General features: G+C 45.6%; 1 protein-coding gene across 3 annotated transcripts in view; it reads left to right on the forward strand.

Annotated features, from left to right (window-relative positions):
• Positions 1-19,542, forward strand: part of iqsec3a (IQ motif and Sec7 domain ArfGEF 3a) — a 258,589-nt gene that overhangs the window by 150,256 nt on the left and 88,791 nt on the right. For all 3 annotated transcript variants that reach the window (XM_051691264.1, XM_051691265.1, XM_051691266.1), the window contains one exon: positions 2,454-3,673. In XM_051691264.1, the coding sequence (XP_051547224.1) occupies positions 2,454-3,673 (1,220 nt within the window). The remainder of the gene's footprint in view (positions 1-2,453; positions 3,674-19,542) is intronic.

Genomic DNA, 19,542 nt, shown 5'->3' on the forward strand with positions numbered 1-19,542 from the left:
GGAGGTGTCAAGCAAAATGTAAAATGTCAAGCACATATTTTGCAGTGAATATTAAATACAAATTCAAAAATTAAAAGCAATTAAATAAATTGATATAGCCTACAAACAGGTGAAAGTCCCATAAGTCTATGAGGAATTTTTATGATAGGACACCATTATTTCAAAGTCAAGTAAAAGTTTATTTGTTGAGCACATTTAAAAACAACCAAAGTTGACCAAATATACAGTACAGTATAATATACAGGGCAATAAAATCAAACAAAAAATAGACAAAGGAAAACACACAAGCCAAGGTATCAAGGTAAGTTAAAAGCCAATGAAAAGAGGTGCGTTTTTAACCAAGACTTAAAAACAGGTAGAATGGGAGCAGTTCATATATGCAGTTTAATTGTAAACGTGCAACTGACAGGCAGGGTAAATCATGAGTAATGGTAGGCTGACGAGAGAGGCAGACGAGAGACATAGGCTGTGTCTCATTTGGAAGGCTGCGTCCTCCGGAGGTCGCATTTGTCTGCCGCATACGTCATCAAGGCGTATTTTTTAAAAAAAAAGATTTTTTTTCTTTTTCTTATTTTTTATCTATTGTCAATGCCTTTTATGTGTATGCACTTACATTTATACAATTGTTAACCTTTTTTGCATTCCCAATAATAATAAAAAAATAATAATGAAAAACAATGAAATGAGACAGCCTCGATGACAAGTGCGACCTCCGGAGGACGCAGCCTTCCAAACGAGACACAGCCATAGCCATAAACAGGCAAAGCTCAGGGCAGGCAGCAAACAATCACAGTAAGAGTCCAGGTAAACGATAGGTAAACAAGGCAGGCAGCAGTATAAACAGAGGTAAATGCTCAGAAATGTTAGCAGGAGTAAAACAAGACTTCACAATGACTAGTGTTTGAACAGCGCTTAAATAGTCTATGAAATAGGGAACAGGTGTGAGTGTAATCAGTCCAGGTTGGCATGCTGGGAAGTGTAGTTCGAGGTGCCCTCAGAACTCGGGTGAGGGAGACTTCTGGTGGTGAGCAGGAGAAGTCCTTGTGTTCGTAACAGAGCACCCAACCCCCCCCCCCGCACATTCAACACCGGTCTTCCACGGGCTTAAATTTTAACAGAATAAAGTCTTAACCAGATAATTTCCTTAATTGCTGATGTGAATATAAATGTGGTCAAATTTAAGAGATGGATAGACAAGCTCCGACGTGAAATCATCACTTCAGGTCAGGAATTTAACATCGCGCTCAGGTTTAGGCTATAAATGAATACATGGGAATCATATGTGAATCGTGTGATACTTAACATAGACATTTCAAGAAGTGGAAAGTGTACATGATGTCATATGTTAGTTAATGTTAAACTCCAGATGCACACAATTAACAGAGTCCGCAAATGGATTCGAGATCACACCGTGCAGATTTTCATTCATATATGGTTTACAGTTTAGAAATACTGGCTGCACAGATTCATAAATTCTTTGCAATTTTGTATGTTTATTTAAAATGTCCCTTTATCCTTGTGCCTCTTGGATAATCAGTGATATGAATATTTTTTTATATTATTATATATTAACTTAATATATAAGTCATTTTTGTGCCTTTCCAAATAAGGTATTCAGCTTCAGGCACATCCCTAGTGTATATGAGGTTGTATCTTAAATATTGTTACACTTGACAAGCTCCAGATGCACACAATTAACGGAGACCGTAAACTGAGTCGAGACCGCTCCCACCGTGCGCATTTTCATTCATAAGGTTTACACTTTAGAAATATTGGCTTTACAGATTTATAAATTTGATGTAATTTTGGATATGTTTATTTAAAATGTCTTTTTATCCTTGTGCTTCTTGATCAGTCAAATTAATATTTTTTTCTATTATTCGGATGAATCCATTATTCATTTTGAAGTCATTATTCATGCCTTTCTGAATAAGGTATTCAACTTCAGGCACATCCCTAGTATTAAATAACTCAAAACTTGCATTTCGAGTGATAAAAGTAATGTTTTATGTTATGTTAAAAATATGTTATATTTATTCCAGAACTTTGTATGTGGTCTTATTAACTTAATTTGACATGTACTGTTGACCATTACAACTTGGAGCCTATTCAGAGATCAATGTCCCAGCCAACATCAAGATTTATTTAATTTGCATTCTGTTTGCCTTCTCTGAGTGTTGCCCTCCTTTTTTAATAATGGGGTAATTGCTTGTGACACTGTATCCTGTGCATTTGCATTTATTGGCATATTTTGTTAGAAGCTTCTGCATGAAAGGCATTAACTAAGTGGGAGACTGGAAAATTGGTTTGTCTCAGCATGATTTTTAGTTATTTGTGGTTAGTCTTATTATTGATTTGATTTCATGCTCTACCATGCTTTTATTGTCTGTATTTGCTTGTGTTTGCCATAGTGTTGCCTTATCTTACCTTGTTCTCTTTCTCTTTCCTTGCAGATCGAAATGTTAGAACACAAATATGGGGGCCACCTCATCTCACGTCGTGCCGCCTGCAAAATCCAGACGGCCTTCCGCCAGTACCAGCTCAGCAAAAACTTTGAGAAGATCCGGAACTCCCTCCTTGAGAGTCGCTTGCCACACCGTATATCCCTGCGAAAGGTGCGTGTGCAAAATACAGAGGGAATTTCAGCTGAACGGGCCCTGGCCCAAGGCTGCAATCTGCCGAGTATTCCACTTGTCCGATCTCCATCCTTGCCAACCACAGTGGGCGGCACACTCACAGACCTGGAGGATTCCTTCAATGAGCAAGTCCAGTCTCTTGCCAAATCAATTGATGATGCACTCAGCAACTGGAGCATGGAGACAATGTGTTCTCTCCAAGAAGGCGGTACCTACCAGTTTAGCTCAGAGTCCTTCAGTACAGCTGGTAACAAAACTGGGGTAGCAGGGAAAGTCTGTGAAGGTGGCCTCATGGACCCTGCTTCACTCCAGAGTGGAATTGGCCAAGCAGACAACTCTGAGAACACAGCCCGGAATGCCAGCAAGCTGATGATGGCCTTCCGGGATGTGACAGTTCAGATTGACAGCCAAAACTTTTGCATGTCCTCTACTGTTATGGAATCTTCCACTTCAGTCTCTCTCAGTAATTGTGTCCAGCAAGAGGCCATGGTTACTGAGAGCCCACCACAACCTCCAGTTAATGAAGCAAAGGAACAACTTCCACTAGGACAACCACCACCACCTCCCCAGGATCCAACTCCACCACCTCTAGAGCTGGATGCTGAGGAGGTGCCTGATGGTGACTTCCCGGCCCCTCCACCAAGTGAGGAGGAGCTTGGGGAGGAGCCACCACTTCTGGTGCTGGAGAAAAAGGAAGCTCCAGAACCTGCAATTCTGGCACAAACAGCAATAATCTCTGATACCTTGTCTTCACAAGGGGTTGCAGAGACACCGGCCACCCCTACTATTGAGGTTCTAGAGGCTAAGTGCATTGAGTTGGACACAGCGGACAACAGCTCAGAGCAGATGAGCAGCAGCAGTACATCCACATCCGCCCGCTCAGCTTCGGAGGTCTCGCCCAAAGAGCCTCTGCAGGCCATGATCTTGAGCTTGCCCCGCTACCACTGCGAGAACCCAACCAGCTGCAAATCTCCAACCCTCTCCACTGACGTAATGCGAAAACGCCTGTACCGTATTGGTCTCAACCTCTTCAACATGTGAGTACCCTGAGAGCATCTTGTCTCCATTTACTGTAAAAGGGCTCTTGGGCCCCAGGAGTAGGGTTGCCTGTTATGGTTACAACACTCCTTATGTCATACTTGTTTAAAATGACTAATTCAGATATTTTAGGCTATAAAAACCTTTTCTCTGTCATTTTATGAAGCTCTTCTCACCTACCACTAATATAGCCGCATTAGGGTTACTCTTCAAAACCTCAACATCTCTCTCTCTCTCTCTCTCTCTCTCTCTCTCTCCCTCTCTCTCTCTCTCTTGCTTTATTGTCTCAATCCTATCATCCTGTCCTGTCTCCAGCTGTGGCTAACACCCCTTCTCTGATGCCTGTCACCTTGAGTTTGTCTGACCCTATAAATAGCACTGATTTTATTTAAACTGTAGTCTCACTCCCTTTATCTAATCTCATCTCGCTCCATTACACACATGCAGACAGTTCAGGCTTTGTACTCTAAGCAAATTTAGCATACTGCAATAATGTCACTATGTGGTCTTTGGGCATAATGGTGTGTATGTGTGTGTGTGTGTGTGTGTGTGTGTGTGTGTGTGTGTGTGTGGAAGAGAGAGATAAAAAAAAATGGAAATCGGTAGGTGGGCAAAGGTAAGAGGACAAATATGGGACAAGAATTCGAGCTATTGTCTTACCTACTGTATCTGTTAGATTTGTTAATTATTATTATTCTTCAGCTTCTGCCATTTATGAGAGTCTATAGCAGCTCCAAAAATCAAAAGCGAAACGTATTAAAACCTTATTGATGCAGCGAACCATTTGTATGTAACTCAAAGAATTTGACAGTAAAGTCTGATTTATACTATGGAAGAAGGCATTTTTATCCCTGGACGAACTAAAGCACCCCAGGCAAAAGAAGCAGGTGTTTTAAAATTAGTTAGTTAAGGGTGATGTCACAGTGTTTAACGTACTGTTCTAGCCATGGAAGTGTTTGTTTTATTAGTTTTATTAAACTTGTCAGGGAGCCCTTGGCGACAAATTATTTGATCCGAGTTCATAAAAACTCCAATCTCTCTCCACGCATTTGTCATGGCCATGCTATCTTTGTGGAGTTTGTGCTGATAATCAGACAAAAAAGTAATCTTTGAGAGATTAGCTTCAAAGTTATCCATTTTAACGATAGTAACCTAGGTAACAACTCCTCAGCTGGCACGCGCGATTGTAAATAAAAACATTTCACGTCCAAACCACACCCCCGATTAGTTTTAACCAATCATCAACACTCTTCGACCAGCCAAGTTCCCTATCTGTCACTCACTCGATGTTGTGTCAATGTAGTGACACTAGGGGTCACTTTTGGGAGCCTGAGACACCTCTGGTCTTTGATAAAATGCCAATGAAAATTGGCGAGTGGTATTTGCATGCCACTCCCCCGGACATACGGGTATAAAAGGAGCTGGTATGCAACCACTCATTCAGATTTTCTCTTCGGAGCCGAAGGTCATGCTCACTGAGCTGAATACTACTGTTCATTCACCTCTGCTGGATCTGACTGTGCATTTCAGCGGCTTCTCCCCCCTCTGCACTGGTGCACTGCAGAGAATGCCCCTGGGCGCTTTGGCAGAAATAAGAGTATATTTCTCTAAAAGAGCGGCACACACGGAACGTCTATTTAAAGACGCGTCTTTCTAAAGATGCTTTTCCGATTGTGTGTTATTCCTGGTTGTGCTCGTTATCTCTCGCCTTCTGACGGTCACAATCACTGTCTTTCATGTCTGGGCACTGCTCACATGGAGACAGTGTTCGTGGATGGTCATGTTCTCATTGCGAGGATATGTCCATGGCAACGTTGCGGTCATGGCTCACCTTCGTAAGAAAGCAAGCCACCCCAGAGGCTCCCCGCCTCAGTCCTTTTACCCACGGGTATGAGGCCAGCTTCCCCGCCCTCACTACCCTCGATGGTGTGGCGGCCAAGGGCTATTCGGCAATCCCCCGGTGGATAAAGGCGCTCGCGGTGCACCTATGCCTGCAGAGCGCCGCCACCTGGCGCGGATGCCCAAAGCCCCTGTCCAAGGCCTGTAGGTTTACATTGTCTCTGACGGCCAAGGCCTACGGTGCCGCTGGACAAGCCACCTCCGCCCTGCACGCCATGGCTCTCCTGCAAGTCCACCAAGGCTCTAAAGGAACTTCACGAGGGTAGTTCCGCCCCGGGATTGATGCAGGAACTGCACACGGCAACCGACCTCGCTCTCCGAGTGACGGAGGTCACGGCGCGGTCCCTCGGGTGGACGATGGCCACACTAGTGGTCCAGGAGCACCACCTTTGGCTCAACCTGATCGAGATGGGTGAGGCCGACAAGACACGATTCCTTGCTGCCCCCATTTCCCAGGCGGGCCTATTCAGCGACACCGTCGAGGACTTTGCCCAGCAGTTTTCAATGGTGGAGCAGTAGAAGGATGCTAGCCAGCATATCCTGCCACGGTGCGTCTCAAGATCCCACACCCTGTCTACTCATCACCAAGGCGTCCTCCTGCAGTGACAGCACCGGCTCCACCACAGCCCACCCCTTCGGCCCGGCCCCGGCGTGGAGCCCACCTCAGGAAGCAGACACCACCTGTCTCGCGGCCGCCCAGAACCCGTGAAAGGCTTCAAAGCGCCCTTGAGACGGGCGACCCAGGGACAACGAAACTCGCTGCTCTGGAGCTGGTAAGCAGATCTCTCCATCTTTTTGTTACCTTTTTTCATTTAATTGCGCTGCATGCCCAAGTGGCTGCAGTACTCAAGAGCTCAGCAAGAGCGGTTTCCTTGTTCCCTGGGTCATGTATCCGGTGTGCACTGCCGTCATCACAACCACCGTCCACCACTCTATTTGGCAGCTGTGGCACAAATCCGCCCCTGATGTGACAGTCTCCACAGGTCACGAGGACAGGCCTCTTCCTCCCCCATCCCAGGCTGTTCCGGGGGTGGTCACAAGGAGCCAGGTAAGTGCTTCGATGACCTTAGACTCAGCATGGCCACGAAGTAGTGTGGCACCTCGAGCTCCGCCCCGCCGCGAGGCCCCACCTGCTGGTACGTCCGATGACGTTGTCCCTTTGGTCCCCCTTGCACGGAACTTGGTCGCACTTTCCAATCCGTTGCGAGGGCTGGTCCGGACCGTCCAACTCGGTTGCACGATTCACTTCGCCGGGTGTCCGCCCAGGTTCAGCGGGGTCCACTTCACCTTGGTGAAGGACGAAAACGCTGCTACCTTGCGCGGAGATCGCTATCCTCCTACAGAAGGGCGCGATAGAACCTGTCCCTCCAGCCGAGATGAAGAAGGGGTTTTTCAGCCCCTACTTCATCGTACCGAAAAAAGGCGGTGGGTTGCGGCCAATCTTGGACCTGTGAGTTCTGAACTAGGCTTTACACAGACTCCTGTTCAGGATGCTGACGCAAAGACGCATTCTGGCGAGCGTCCGGCATCAAGATTGGTTTGCGGCGGTAGACCTGAAGGATGCGTACTTCCACGTCTCGATCCTTCCTCGACACAGACCCTTCCTGCGGTTTGCGTCCGAGAGTCAGGCGTATCAGTACAAAGTCATCCCTTTTGGCCCGTCCCTGTCTCCTCACGTCTTTCTGAAGGTCGCAGAGGCTGCCCTTGCCCCGTTAAGGGAGGTGGGTATTCGTATTCTCAACTATCTTGACAACTGGCTAATCCTAGATCATTCTCGAGACATGTTGTGCGCACACAGGGACCTGGTGCTCTCACACCTCAGCTGACTAGGGCTTCGGGTCAACTGGGAAAAGAGCAAGCTCCTCCCAGTTCAGAGCATCCCTTTTCTCGGTTTGGAGTTGGACTCAGTCTCCTTGACGGCGCGCCTTACGAACAAATGTGCCCAGTCGGTGCTGGCCTGTTTGAAGGCGTTCAAACAGAAGACAGCGGTTCCACTGAAACTTTTTCAGAGGCTCCTGGGGCATATGGCACGCTTGGCGGTGGCCACCCCGCTCGGGTTGATGCATATGAGGCCGCTTCAGCACTGGCTCCAGACTCGAGTCCTGAGATGGGTATGGCGCCACAGGACATGTCGTGTGGTCATCACGCCGGTCTGTCACCGTCTTTTCAGCCCTTGGAACGACCTCTCGTTTCTACGGGCAGGTGTTCCTCTAGAACTGGTCTCCAGGCACGTCGTGGTCACGACAGACGCCTCCAAAACGGGCTGGGGCGCTGTTTGCAATGGGCACGCAGCTGCCGGCCTCTGGACGGGTCCGTGACTGCATTGGCACATCAACTGCCTCGAGTTGTTGGAATTTCTGCTCACCCTGTGGAGGTTTCAGCCATTGATCCAGGGCAAGCACGTGTTAGTTCAGACAGACAACACGACAACGGTAGCATATGTCAACCGCCAAGGCGGTCTGCGCTCCGTTGTATGTCACAACTCGCCCGCCATCTCCTCCTCTTGAGTCAGCAGCACTTCAAGTCGCTGCAAGCCACTCACATCCCGGGCAACCTCAACACTACAGCGGACGCGCTGTCATGACAGGTTACCCTCAGGGGAGAGTGGAGACTCCACCCTCAGGTGGTCCAGCTGATTTGGAGTCGATTCGACAAGCACAGGTGCACCTGTTTGCCTCCCAAGAATCCTCCCCACTGCCCGCTCTGGTACGCCCTGACCGAGGCCCCCCTCAGCATAGACGCACTGGCACACAGCTGGCCCCCTGGCATGTGCAAATATGCGTTTCCCCCAGTGAGCCTGCTTGCACAGACCCTGTGCAAGGTCAGGGAGGATGAGGAGCAGGTCATCCTGGTAGCACCCTACTGGCCCACCCAGATGTGGTGCTCAGACCTCACACTCCTCGTGACAGCTCCCCCCTGGCGAATTCCCCCGAGGAAGGACCTTCTTTCTCAGGGATGGGGCACCATCTGGCACCCACGCCCAGACCTCTGGAATCTCCATGTCTGACCCCCTGCGGTGGTAGACACAATCACTCAGGCTAGGGCCCCCTCTACGAGGCGCCTGTATCCCTTTAAGTGGCGTCTGTTTGCTAAGTGGTGTTCTTCCTGTCGTGAAGACCCCCAGAGATGCGCAGTCGGATCAGTGCTTTCCTTCCTGCAGGAGAGGTTGGAAGGGAGGCTGTCCCCTTCCACCTTGAAGGTGTACATTGCTGCCATAGCAGCACACCACGATGCAGTCGACGGTAAGTCCTTAGGGAAGCACAACCTGTTCATCAGGTTCCTAAGAGGCGCCAGGAGGCTGAATCCCTCCAGACCATGCCTCGTTCCCTCATTTGACCTCTCTGTAGTTCTTCAGGGTCTACAGAGAGCCCCCTTTGAGCCTTTGCAGTCAGCTGAGCTTAAGGCACTCTCCTTGAAGACTGCCCTCCTGACTGCGCTCACTCCCATCAAGAGGGTAGGTGATCTGTAAGCGTTCTCTGTCAGCGAAACGTGCCTGGAGTTCAGTCCAGGTTACTCTCACATGACCCTGAACGGGCTATGTGCCCAAGGTTCCCACCACCCCTTTAGGGACTAGGTGGTGAACCTGCAAGTGCTGCCCCAGGAGGAGGCAGACTTAGCCCTGTCATTGCTGTGTCCGGTGCATGCTTTACGCATCTATTTGGATCGCACGCAGAGCTTTAGAATCTCTGAGCAGCTCTTTGTCTGCTTTGGTGCACAGCAGAAAGGAAGCGCTGTCTCCAAGCAGAGGATTTCCCACAGGCTCATTGACACCATAACTATGGCATATGTCGCCTAGGACATGCCGCCCCCGGTAGGGCTACAAGCCCATTCTACCAGGGGTGTAGCGGCTCCCTGGGCCCTGGCCAGGGGTGCCTCTCTAACAGACATTTGCAGAGCAGTGGGCTGGGCAACACCCAACACCTGTGCAAGGTTCTACAACCTCCGGGTGGAACCGGTTTCTTCCAAGGTAGTGGCATGCAACACAAGCGGATAAGCCCGGGATAGCTGGCTGGGTGTATCGCTTGCACATAGCACCTTCCACCTCCCTTGGAGCTGAAGACGTGCGCCATTAATTCCCAGTAGTGTTCACAAACTTTGTTCCCTGGTTGACTTCCTCTGAGACCTGTGGCAGTCGAGTTTTCGGAGAGACTCGCTGCCGGCCCAGTACACGTGCTAATTAAGAGTCCTGTTCTGGGGTAGGTGCTCCTCATGTGGCGGTTCCCTGTAAGGCTAACCCCATGCGATATATCGTCCGCTAGTTCCTTTCCCTGTTGTCAAACTGCGTCTTCCTTGGGCAGAGCCCCTCTGCCCCAGTCTCCATGTTTGTAGTAACTCCTCCCCCATTGGGCAGGATCTACCTTGAAGACTCTCCACATGGTTGGAAAGACCATGTGACGTATTTCTCCACTTAAATATCCCCCCCTCTCTTTGGGCGAGGTGTGGACTCCGCGGTGTCTTCCCCTTGGGAGGGACACCCCCCAACTAGACCTGGCGGCCCAGTCAGATAATCCCCCTTCTTTTTTAGGGAGTGGAAAAAAAGAAGGGGAAAAGAGGCCACAATTGGGTTAAACCTGTCTCTATCTTTTGGGTAGTCGACTTGTCCCCAAAAAGGCCCGTTCGACACTCATAACTATGTTGGGTGAGGTTACGTGTCAACCTGGTGTACTGGCTATGAGGCACACAGTAGTCTGCCCACCACACACCGCCAGTTCACGTAACACAGTTCAGCCAGTTGTGGCGTTTTGTATAGGGACCCCTAGTGTCACTACATCGACACAACGTCGAGTGAGTGACAGATAGGGAACGTCATGGTTACTTGTGTAACCTCTGTTCCCTGATGGAGGGAACGAGACGTTGTGTCCCTCCTGCCACAACGCTGAACTACCCGCTGAAATGGCCGGACCTTATATCGGCTCCTCAGCATAAAACCTGAATGAGTGGTTGCATACCAGCTCCTTTTATACCCGTGTGTCCGAAGGAGTGGCTATCAAAGACCAGAGGTGTCTCGGGCTCCCAAGAGTGACCCCTAGTGTCACTACATCGACACAACGTCTCGTTCCCTCCATCAGGGAATGGAGGTTACACAAGTAACCATGACGTTCTCCTAGGTGCGTGAACAGGAGAAATATTACCAAACTAACACATTGGCAGAACAAAAATGTCACTGCGTTTCATCATTATTTGTGGGCGAACTAAGCAAAGCCTGTTCGTCCAGTAAGTATAAAATAGCCTTAAGAATGCAAAACATGAACTGAGCCTGTACTTTCGACAATGTTTAAATAATGACATTTAACTTGTATAAGACTTAAAAGTTTGACTTTTACAGACTTGAGTTGACCGCAAGAGCATACATGATTTGATGAGAGCTCCACCTACTGGTCTAAACTTCATAAGACTAGACAAGAATCACTATTACTTTGGAATAACTTGGGCGAAACTCAAGCTAAATGTCCTAATATTCCTTTATGCTTGCAGAATATTATGACTATAAATGTTTCAAAGTTCGCTATACGCCTTTCCGATTTTTGGTGTTTGACAAGCATTAGCACAAAACTTTGTAGGTATCATTTTTACAATGCCCTGAGAATACCACATCATTTTGGTGGGAGTGCCACAATCTGTTCAAAAGTCAAATGTTATATACAACATAAATTAGTATAATATAGTATAATAGTATAATATATAGTATAATAAGTATAATATATAACATACAGTATAAAATGTAACACATAGCCTCTGAACTATTAAAAATCCCACCTAAAATTACATCCAGGGATGCTAGAATTGAATTGTTTAACCTAACCATGTGCTATTGGTATGCTTGGCCCAGTAATTGCTGCTTGCAGGTATGTTCAGTATTCTTTTAGTTGTTTTATTTTACTATTTATAGCATGATAAGATCTGTTCCTATTTCCTGCATCCTTTCCTGTTATATCCAATTATACATAGAAACAGCTCCAGTCCACTGTGTATTTTTCTTTATCTAAATACCTTCTACTAATATTCCTAATGCTCATTTCACAGAAAGATGATTTGATACTCAGATTTTATTTTTAAAACAAGACGAAATTACTCTTTTATTTCCACATAATTCATTTAATAAGGATTAGATAACATCAAGATCGTGTTGGTTTTAAATCTAGGAACATAATTCATTCAGAAATTCATGCATGACTGGAAATGGCAATCTCCCTGAAGGCTTTTTAATATTGTGTTTGTGCCGCACCCCCCAAAAATAGTGGCGTAAATAAGATCAAAAGGTTTTTAAGCTTATTAAATATTTAAGATCCATCCAATTTAAAATCCATACATTTTCCCGCTTATCCTGTGTAGAATCTCGGGGGATGCTAGAGCCTATAGATTGAAAAATATTTCAATTTTATAAGTATTTAAGCCATATAAACAGTTTTTCTTTGAGTGTATAATTCATTTTTCATGAAGGATGTTGCTAATTGTACAATTTACAGTTCATGCTCATTCATTTTGTATTGTTTTGCCTGATATCCTTTATCTCTTTCTCACTTTCTCTTCTCACTTTCTCTACCTTTTTCCTCCTCTTTTCAAATCACTGATAATAACATGGTGAAAAACTGTCCTATCTTGTAACTCTCACTCTTCTATCCCCCACATACACCTTCCCACCAAGGACATCCATCCACAAAGCTGAAGAAATGCAGCTCTACTTTACAAATCCTATCGGCTTTATTTCTGTAGTCACAACGCTGTGCATTAAAATTCTGCTCCCGCTCATCTATTCTCCATGTTCAGCCAAGAGTCGCTAAGGCAGAGTTTGATAAGCGCTCTCTGTATGCAAACATCACAGAGGTGCATGAAGGGAAAGGTTGAAATGTGGAATGTGCAGGGGAAAGTGCATGTGTCATATATGCTACAGATTAAAAGGGCAGCAATATGCTTCTAGCAACATTAAAGAAAAAAAGGATTGTGATGTCATTTTGAACAAAATCTAGCAAAAAAACAAACAGCCATTTGTTTTGAATTTGTGATTTATATTAAGCACCAAAATGACAATAAACAGCACCATACAAGTAGTAGTCCATATGACTTGCTATATATTATAAGTCTTGTTGTGAGTTTGATGATTCTTCATGTTACAAATTGTATTATCTTTTATTTTCTAGTACCATTTGTATTTAAAAATATTAAAGATCTTGCTCCAATCATTGAAGAATTAAATGAGTTTTAGCCTTAGTTCTGCATTCATTCCCCATGACCTGGCAGAGGAACTTCAATGCCTGTCATTTGTAATTCCTTTAAAGTGTGAGCCGTAATCAGAAGATAGAGGGCCTAATTAAAAGTTCTTCATCAACTATGAAAGGCCATCAAGGGAACATGGCTTTAAAAAGTTAGAAGCTTATTCAGTTGAAACAGTGCTTTTCTGTAGGCTATAAAACCATCTTAGATCTCCATGTACCGGGCTCTGTTTATTTTCCCTTTCATTCCTGTTTCCAAGGTGAAACACATTGTTCCTACCTTTTAATGAATGCTCTTTGTACTGGAAGCAATTGTGCGCATGTAATAGCAGAGATGAATAAAGGAGTAGAAGATGCAAGAATCTGAGTCACGAGCAACTGGCACTTAAAAATATTCTTCAGATTTACAGACAGAATTCGACAGTGTGCTTCTGACGTGGTACCTTGTGTAACTAACAAATAGGCTCGTATCTACATATAGCATCTCTATATCCATCTTGCGAAAGGAGAGGTGGATAATCTACTCATTTATTTCCACCTTCTTCAAGTAAAACCTTCTTTATACTGCATTGACTGCAACAGTATTCAAGGGACAAGGCACAGAAAGGATTCATCTGTTTCATAAGGGTTGAGTGAATGTGTGTGTGCTTGTTTATGATTCAGCTGGGAGAGATACTGGCTGTCAAACTGAGTGGGAGGCTGTTTATTTTCCTTCAGATTTCCTTTAAATAAAGGAGAGTACAGTGAGAATTTTTAACATATGGTTAAATCCCTCAAATGACTCAGCTTTATTTTTCAGTAGAGGGATAGTTCACCCAAAAATGAAAATTATTTCTGTTCAGGGTTTTGAGGGTTACTTTTAAAGTGTATTACACTACAGATTACAAAATACATGCTGTAAATGTAAAATGTAACTTGAAACTTTCGTTGGATTACTACAGATCATTAATGTAATCTAAATACTGTGGATTACTTCTTCAGCACTGGCACTTCTTTTACACTCGTTTTGAGTGAGTAACAGTTGAGAACATCTGTCAGTACAGTAGGACAAAAACACTTGTGCATTCTCTGAAATTTGTTTTTTAAATATCTTATGCATTGTTACTTTAAGTAAATTTATCATGATTTTTAGATATTTCTACAGGAAAACAACACAACAAATTGCAGTACGTCTTTGATCTGAATTCATTATAAAAAATAATCATGCCTGATAACAGGCACATGTAAGGGCAAGACTTTTTTTTTTTTGCTTAGCATAATGCTAAATGTTACAAGACAATTTCCACAAGGTTAACTATTTCTGCTGATCCAAACTTACTTGAACACCCCACAGAGTGTATACAATGACATCTTTTTTTTTGCCATATGTGGATTCTGTTCATAAAATGAGGCAGAAAATATATTGTTTGTAGCTTTCTAAACAATGCTAAAGGCTACATTGGTTCCCTTTCAAAGGAAACTTTGATGTTGCGTAATAACGCAATTGGGACAACGTCAGTGGTCTCACGTGGTCTGAAGCCTGTATACAATCATGCCAATTTATTGGCTGATGGCGCTTAAGCGACGCCCATAGGGAGCCACGTCACAGACTCTATATAGGCGAGCGCTTGGCGCCATCTCGCCAGATTTTCTTTCTTCAGTGCATGATTTGTCTAAGCCCGTGTTTGTTACTAGCGACTCATGTCAAAGTGAGGTTTATATACATATTCTCTCTTTTGAGTGGCAACACAGGATGTATGCTAGCTCCTTGCGGCCGCTTGACTTGTGGGAGGATGTGGGCGCCAAGGAGGGAGGTGAGCAGCAGGTCAACCTACGGTCCTCTCTGTCCCTCTCTCTGGACTCGGCGTGACGTTCCCCCGTGGAATTCGCACACGGGCATTTGTGTCCCAGTCCCAAGGTCCGTGCAGCGGTTTCCTTCAGCGCTGAGGGCAAGGACGCAATATCAATGGCGGCTTTGTATTCGATAGATTTCCAAACCCTTGCCAACCTATAAGGAGTTGCTTGAAGTGATCACACATGTGGTGGAAAAACTGCACCTGGATTGGCCAGATGAAACGCAGTCGGAGGAGCATAAATCAATTTTGGATAACTGCTTTTCATCTATTTAGCTATGCCTCACAGGCCACTCACCTTTACGCCGGACCTCCACCATGAGATCTCTAAGTCCTGGGATCAACCATACTACAAATCAATCAGCCTCGGATTTTGCGTATGTATGCCATGCTGCTGAGCATGGATATACTGCGGTCCCAGTGGTGGAAGAGACGTTGGCGGCTCATCTTTCCCCATCCTCTGCAACCACATGGAAACTGAGGCCTACCCTTCCCTCGAAGCCTTGCAAGATGACTTCAACATTGTTGAATAAAGCTTACTTGGCTTTGGACCAGGCGGTGTCGGATTTGCACACGCTAGCTGTCTTGCAAGCCTACCAGGCTCATTTTATGAGTGATTTGGATGAGGGAGCTGGGCTGGATGGTGGATCATCGGAGGTGAGCTTCCCTCCCTCCAGGACATATATACCAGGCGGTGTGTGAAAAAAGCTCAGAGGATCATCAGAGACTCCAGCCACCCGGGCCATGGGCTGTTCTCACTGCTACCATCAGGCAGGCAGCATCGCAGCATCAGGACCCGCACCAGCCGACTTCATGATAGCTTCTTCCCCCAAGCAATCAGACTTTTGAACTCTTGATCTCCCACGATCAAAATACATCAGCACTGCACTTTATTACTCTTACTTTTATATCTCACACTGGACTGTCATAAATTATATTATTATTATATTATATTCTCTCTTAACAACACACTGGCAACTTACTATCAACCGACAGCCTGAATGTCAATACAGTACAATACAACCTACTGTACATTTTATATATACTATATATACTTTTTTATTGTATATTGTGTATTCTATATTGTGTGTATTGTATACTGTACATTATACGTTATTATTTGTATATTGTGTTATGTGTAATTATGTGTATATTAGATTTTAAATTGTGTTGTAAATCTGATGTTTATTGTAAATTGGTATATGTCTCATCACTGTCACAACTACTATGTTGCTCGGAACTGCACCCAAGAATTTCACACACTATTGCATTTGTGTATATGGTTGTGTGACAATAAAAGTGATTTGATTTGATTTTGATTTGGATGCTGAGGCAATCATGGAACTGCGCAGAGCCTTGGACTTGGTGCTAAGAGCTACCAAGCTCATCGCTCGTGCTGTTGGTCTGACTATGGCGGGCATCGTGGTGGTGGAACATAATTTGTGGCTCAAGCTCACGGACATTCACAGCAAGGATAAGGCATTTTTATTGAACGCCCCTGTGTCACAGTCTGGCCTGTTTGTTGATGCAGTCCAAATGGTAGTAGAAAAGTTTAGCGTGGTGAAACAGCAAATTGCTGCATTCCAACAGATGCTTCCTCGTTGTGAAAGAGAGAAGCCCGCTACAGCTCCGGTGCATTCACGTTCAGCATCATCTCAATGTCCTACCAGAGAGCTGCAGAAGGTGCCGGATATGAGTTTTGCACCCCCTCTCAAGGATTAAAGTCCCCGTACATTCCCCCCATCACGGGCACACCCACGAAGGCATTTGGAGGTTGGCACAGCTCCTTTCAAACGGTCGGTAGGACATCAGAAGCGAGCCTGACGAGCTTGTGATGAAACGAAGGGTGAGCCCCCATTCAGCAGATGAAATCGGACAATTCAAACATAACTGTTTCTGCCTGTTTGCCCTTTGATCAGTCTTGGGATGTTTGCTGTTGTACACGCTTCAAACGCTCGACATCCATATTACGACTCGGTCTCCCCCAGCAACTGGGGAACGAGCATTGAAAATTCCATCCCCGAATTCAGCCTATATGTCCATGGCCATGGCCGCATTTGATGTTCCATGAGCACAAGTGTTCACAAAACACACAGTTACAAACCCCACATGCTGTCCCCCATAATGAATGCTGGGGCCATGGTGGCAAACCAGCTTGTTCCAAAATGCATTTTCCCCAATGTTCATACACTCTTTCCCATTCAAAACACCAGGAAAGACAATTTTTCTGTAAATGTCCCTGCTGTAAGCACACTTCAGGACGACAGTTATTTATGCCTAAATACAAGAAAGGCAAAAACATTGTTAAACCCCATTCAATCAGCCACAATGTTAGAGACACAAATGCTCCCCTCCACTGTGTGGCCGATTGCACGGCAGCCACCAAAAAGAAGCCAACAGCACCATCTTGTGGTTAACCATTGCGCTACAATAGAGAATCATGCATTAATTCCTCTGTCTACCCGTTTAATGGCTTGGCAGCAGTTACAAAGCATTTCGAATTGGGTAATTCGGATGATAAATCATGATTATTGGTGAGCACCGCCAATATTCAACAGAGTCTTTTCAACAGAGGTTTCTGTTCAGGAAGCTCTGTTTTTGATTTGGGAAATTCACTCCCTCTTGCAAAAAGGGGCAATAGAAGAGGTCCCCCCTGTGCAGAAAGAATGTGGTTTTTACAGCCGCTATTTTCTTGTCCCGAAAAAAGATGGCTGCTTGCGTCCTGTTCTGGATCTGAGGCATTTGAATTTCACTTTAATGAAAGGCAAGTTCAGAATGTTGACCCTCAAGCAAATAATGTCAACAGGTGTAGCTGGGGGACTGGTTTGTGACAATACATTTTTAGGAGGCTTATTTCCACATTGAAATTATGCCGAACCACAGACATTTTCTCATGTTTGCTTTTGGGGGCAAAGAGTACCAATTTTGCATCCTGCCTTTTGGACTTGCGTTAGCACCTCGTACATTCACAAAATGCATGGATGCGGCACTGACACCCTTGAGGCTTCACGGCATATGCATTTTGAATTATCTTGACGATTTGTTGGTGGTAGCTCAATCATAGAGTCTAGCTTCCTAACACCGAGATGTTGTTCTCAATCACTTGAGCAGTCTAGGGCTGAGAGTCAACCTAGACAAGAGCATTTTGTTGCTGAGGCAACAGATGCTGTTTCTAGGAGTGGAGCTAGACTCATGAGCAATGCAGGCACTCCTGCCTCCAGCTCATGTCCTGTCATTCCGCCAGTGTCTAGTAATGTTTAAAGTGGGACACGTTCTCCCTGCAAGAACGTTTAACAGGCTATTGGGGCTTATGATCGTGACATCCGCTGTCATTCCCCTGGGCATGTTGAATGTGAGACCTTTTTAGTGTTGGATGAACTCCATAAAAGGACTTCAACCGCTGAGGCATGCGTTTTTTCCATTAGAGTGACGCGTGGGTGCTACCAAGCTCTATTACCATGGAAATGGAACTGCTTTCTGAGAATGGGCATTCCATTGGGACAGGTGTGTCGCCGCAAGGTGATAATGTGGGCTGGGGCACTGTGTATGAGAACCGTCTTGCTCAAGGTGTATGGACGGTTCAGCGGCTGAATTGGCACATAAACTGTCTAGAAATTCTAGCGGTGCTGTGGGCATTGAGGTTCTTCCTTCCGGAAATTCAAGGCAGTCATGACCTCATCCGGTCAGACAACAGGACGGTGGTGGCTTACATCAACTGTCAGGGAGGGGTGCGCCCTGTGCAGGACAATGTGCTGTCTCTTTAAGCAGTACATGTTCCGGGCCGGTTGAATGTGGGGGTGGATCTTCTGTCCAGATAGGTTCTGATGCCAGGAGAATGGGCACTACATTCGCAGACTGTGGAACAAATCTGGACGAGGTTCGGTAGAGCGGAAGTGGACCTGTTTGCGTCAAGTGAGACGTCACACTGCCCCCTCTGGTTTTCTTTCTCGCCCCCGGCACCACTGGGCATCGATGCACTGGTGCATCTGTGGCCGACAGCACATCTTTATGCATTTCCAATGGTCAACCTACTGCACTCGGTTCTGCAGAGGATTCAGGAAGATCGTGTTCGGCTTCTGTTAGTGGTGCCGTATTGGCCATCTTAATTGTGGTTTTCAACTCTGGTCTCTCTCCTGGAGAGAATGCCTTGGGAGATTCCAGTCAGAATTGACATGATGTCTCAGGCACGGTGCAGCATTTGGCACCCCCCGGCCCAAGTTATGGAAATTTTGGGTTTGGGCCCCTCAATGCGGCTTTCTTTTGAATGATGGTTTATCCCCCGCTGTGATTGATACCATCTTAAATGCTAGAGCTCCATCAACGCGAAGGTTATATACATTTAAATGGCATATTTTTGCCTCTTGGTGTGCAGCACAGAGTGAGGATCCAGTCCACTACCCAGCTGGTTCAGTGCTGGATTTTTTGCAAGAGCATTTTGTGGCCAGGTTTACCCGAGCAACTCTTAATGTTTATGTGGCTGCTATAGCATGTGCTGGTGAATGGAGTTTCTATTGGAAGACATTCTTGTCTCTTGTTTTATGTGCGGAGCATGCAGGCTTAGACCTTTTTGTCCTGCCTGTGTCCCTTTATGGGATTTATCTATGGTGTTGGAGTCACTCTCGGCTGCTCCGTTCAAGCCTTTAACATCAGTATTTGATACATTTCTGACTCTTAAAACAGCCCTGTTATTTGCACTGGCATCATTTAAGAGGGTTCGTGATTTGCATGCCCTGTCGATCATTCATGCTGAGACCTCGTTTGGGCTATTTTCCTAAAGTCATCTCTACATTCTTTTGCTCACAGATTATTAATTCCTTTTCTCATCCACCATTTGAGTCGGAGGAGCATAAGAGGCTACATATGCTTTGCCCAATATGGGCTCTGTGGCTTTATATTGATGGTACTAGCCAATGCCTTAAGTCAGAG

This window comes from Myxocyprinus asiaticus, chromosome 47, assembly GCF_019703515.2.
Source record: "Myxocyprinus asiaticus isolate MX2 ecotype Aquarium Trade chromosome 47, UBuf_Myxa_2, whole genome shotgun sequence".
NCBI classification, from domain to species: Eukaryota; Metazoa; Chordata; class Actinopteri; order Cypriniformes; family Catostomidae; genus Myxocyprinus; species Myxocyprinus asiaticus.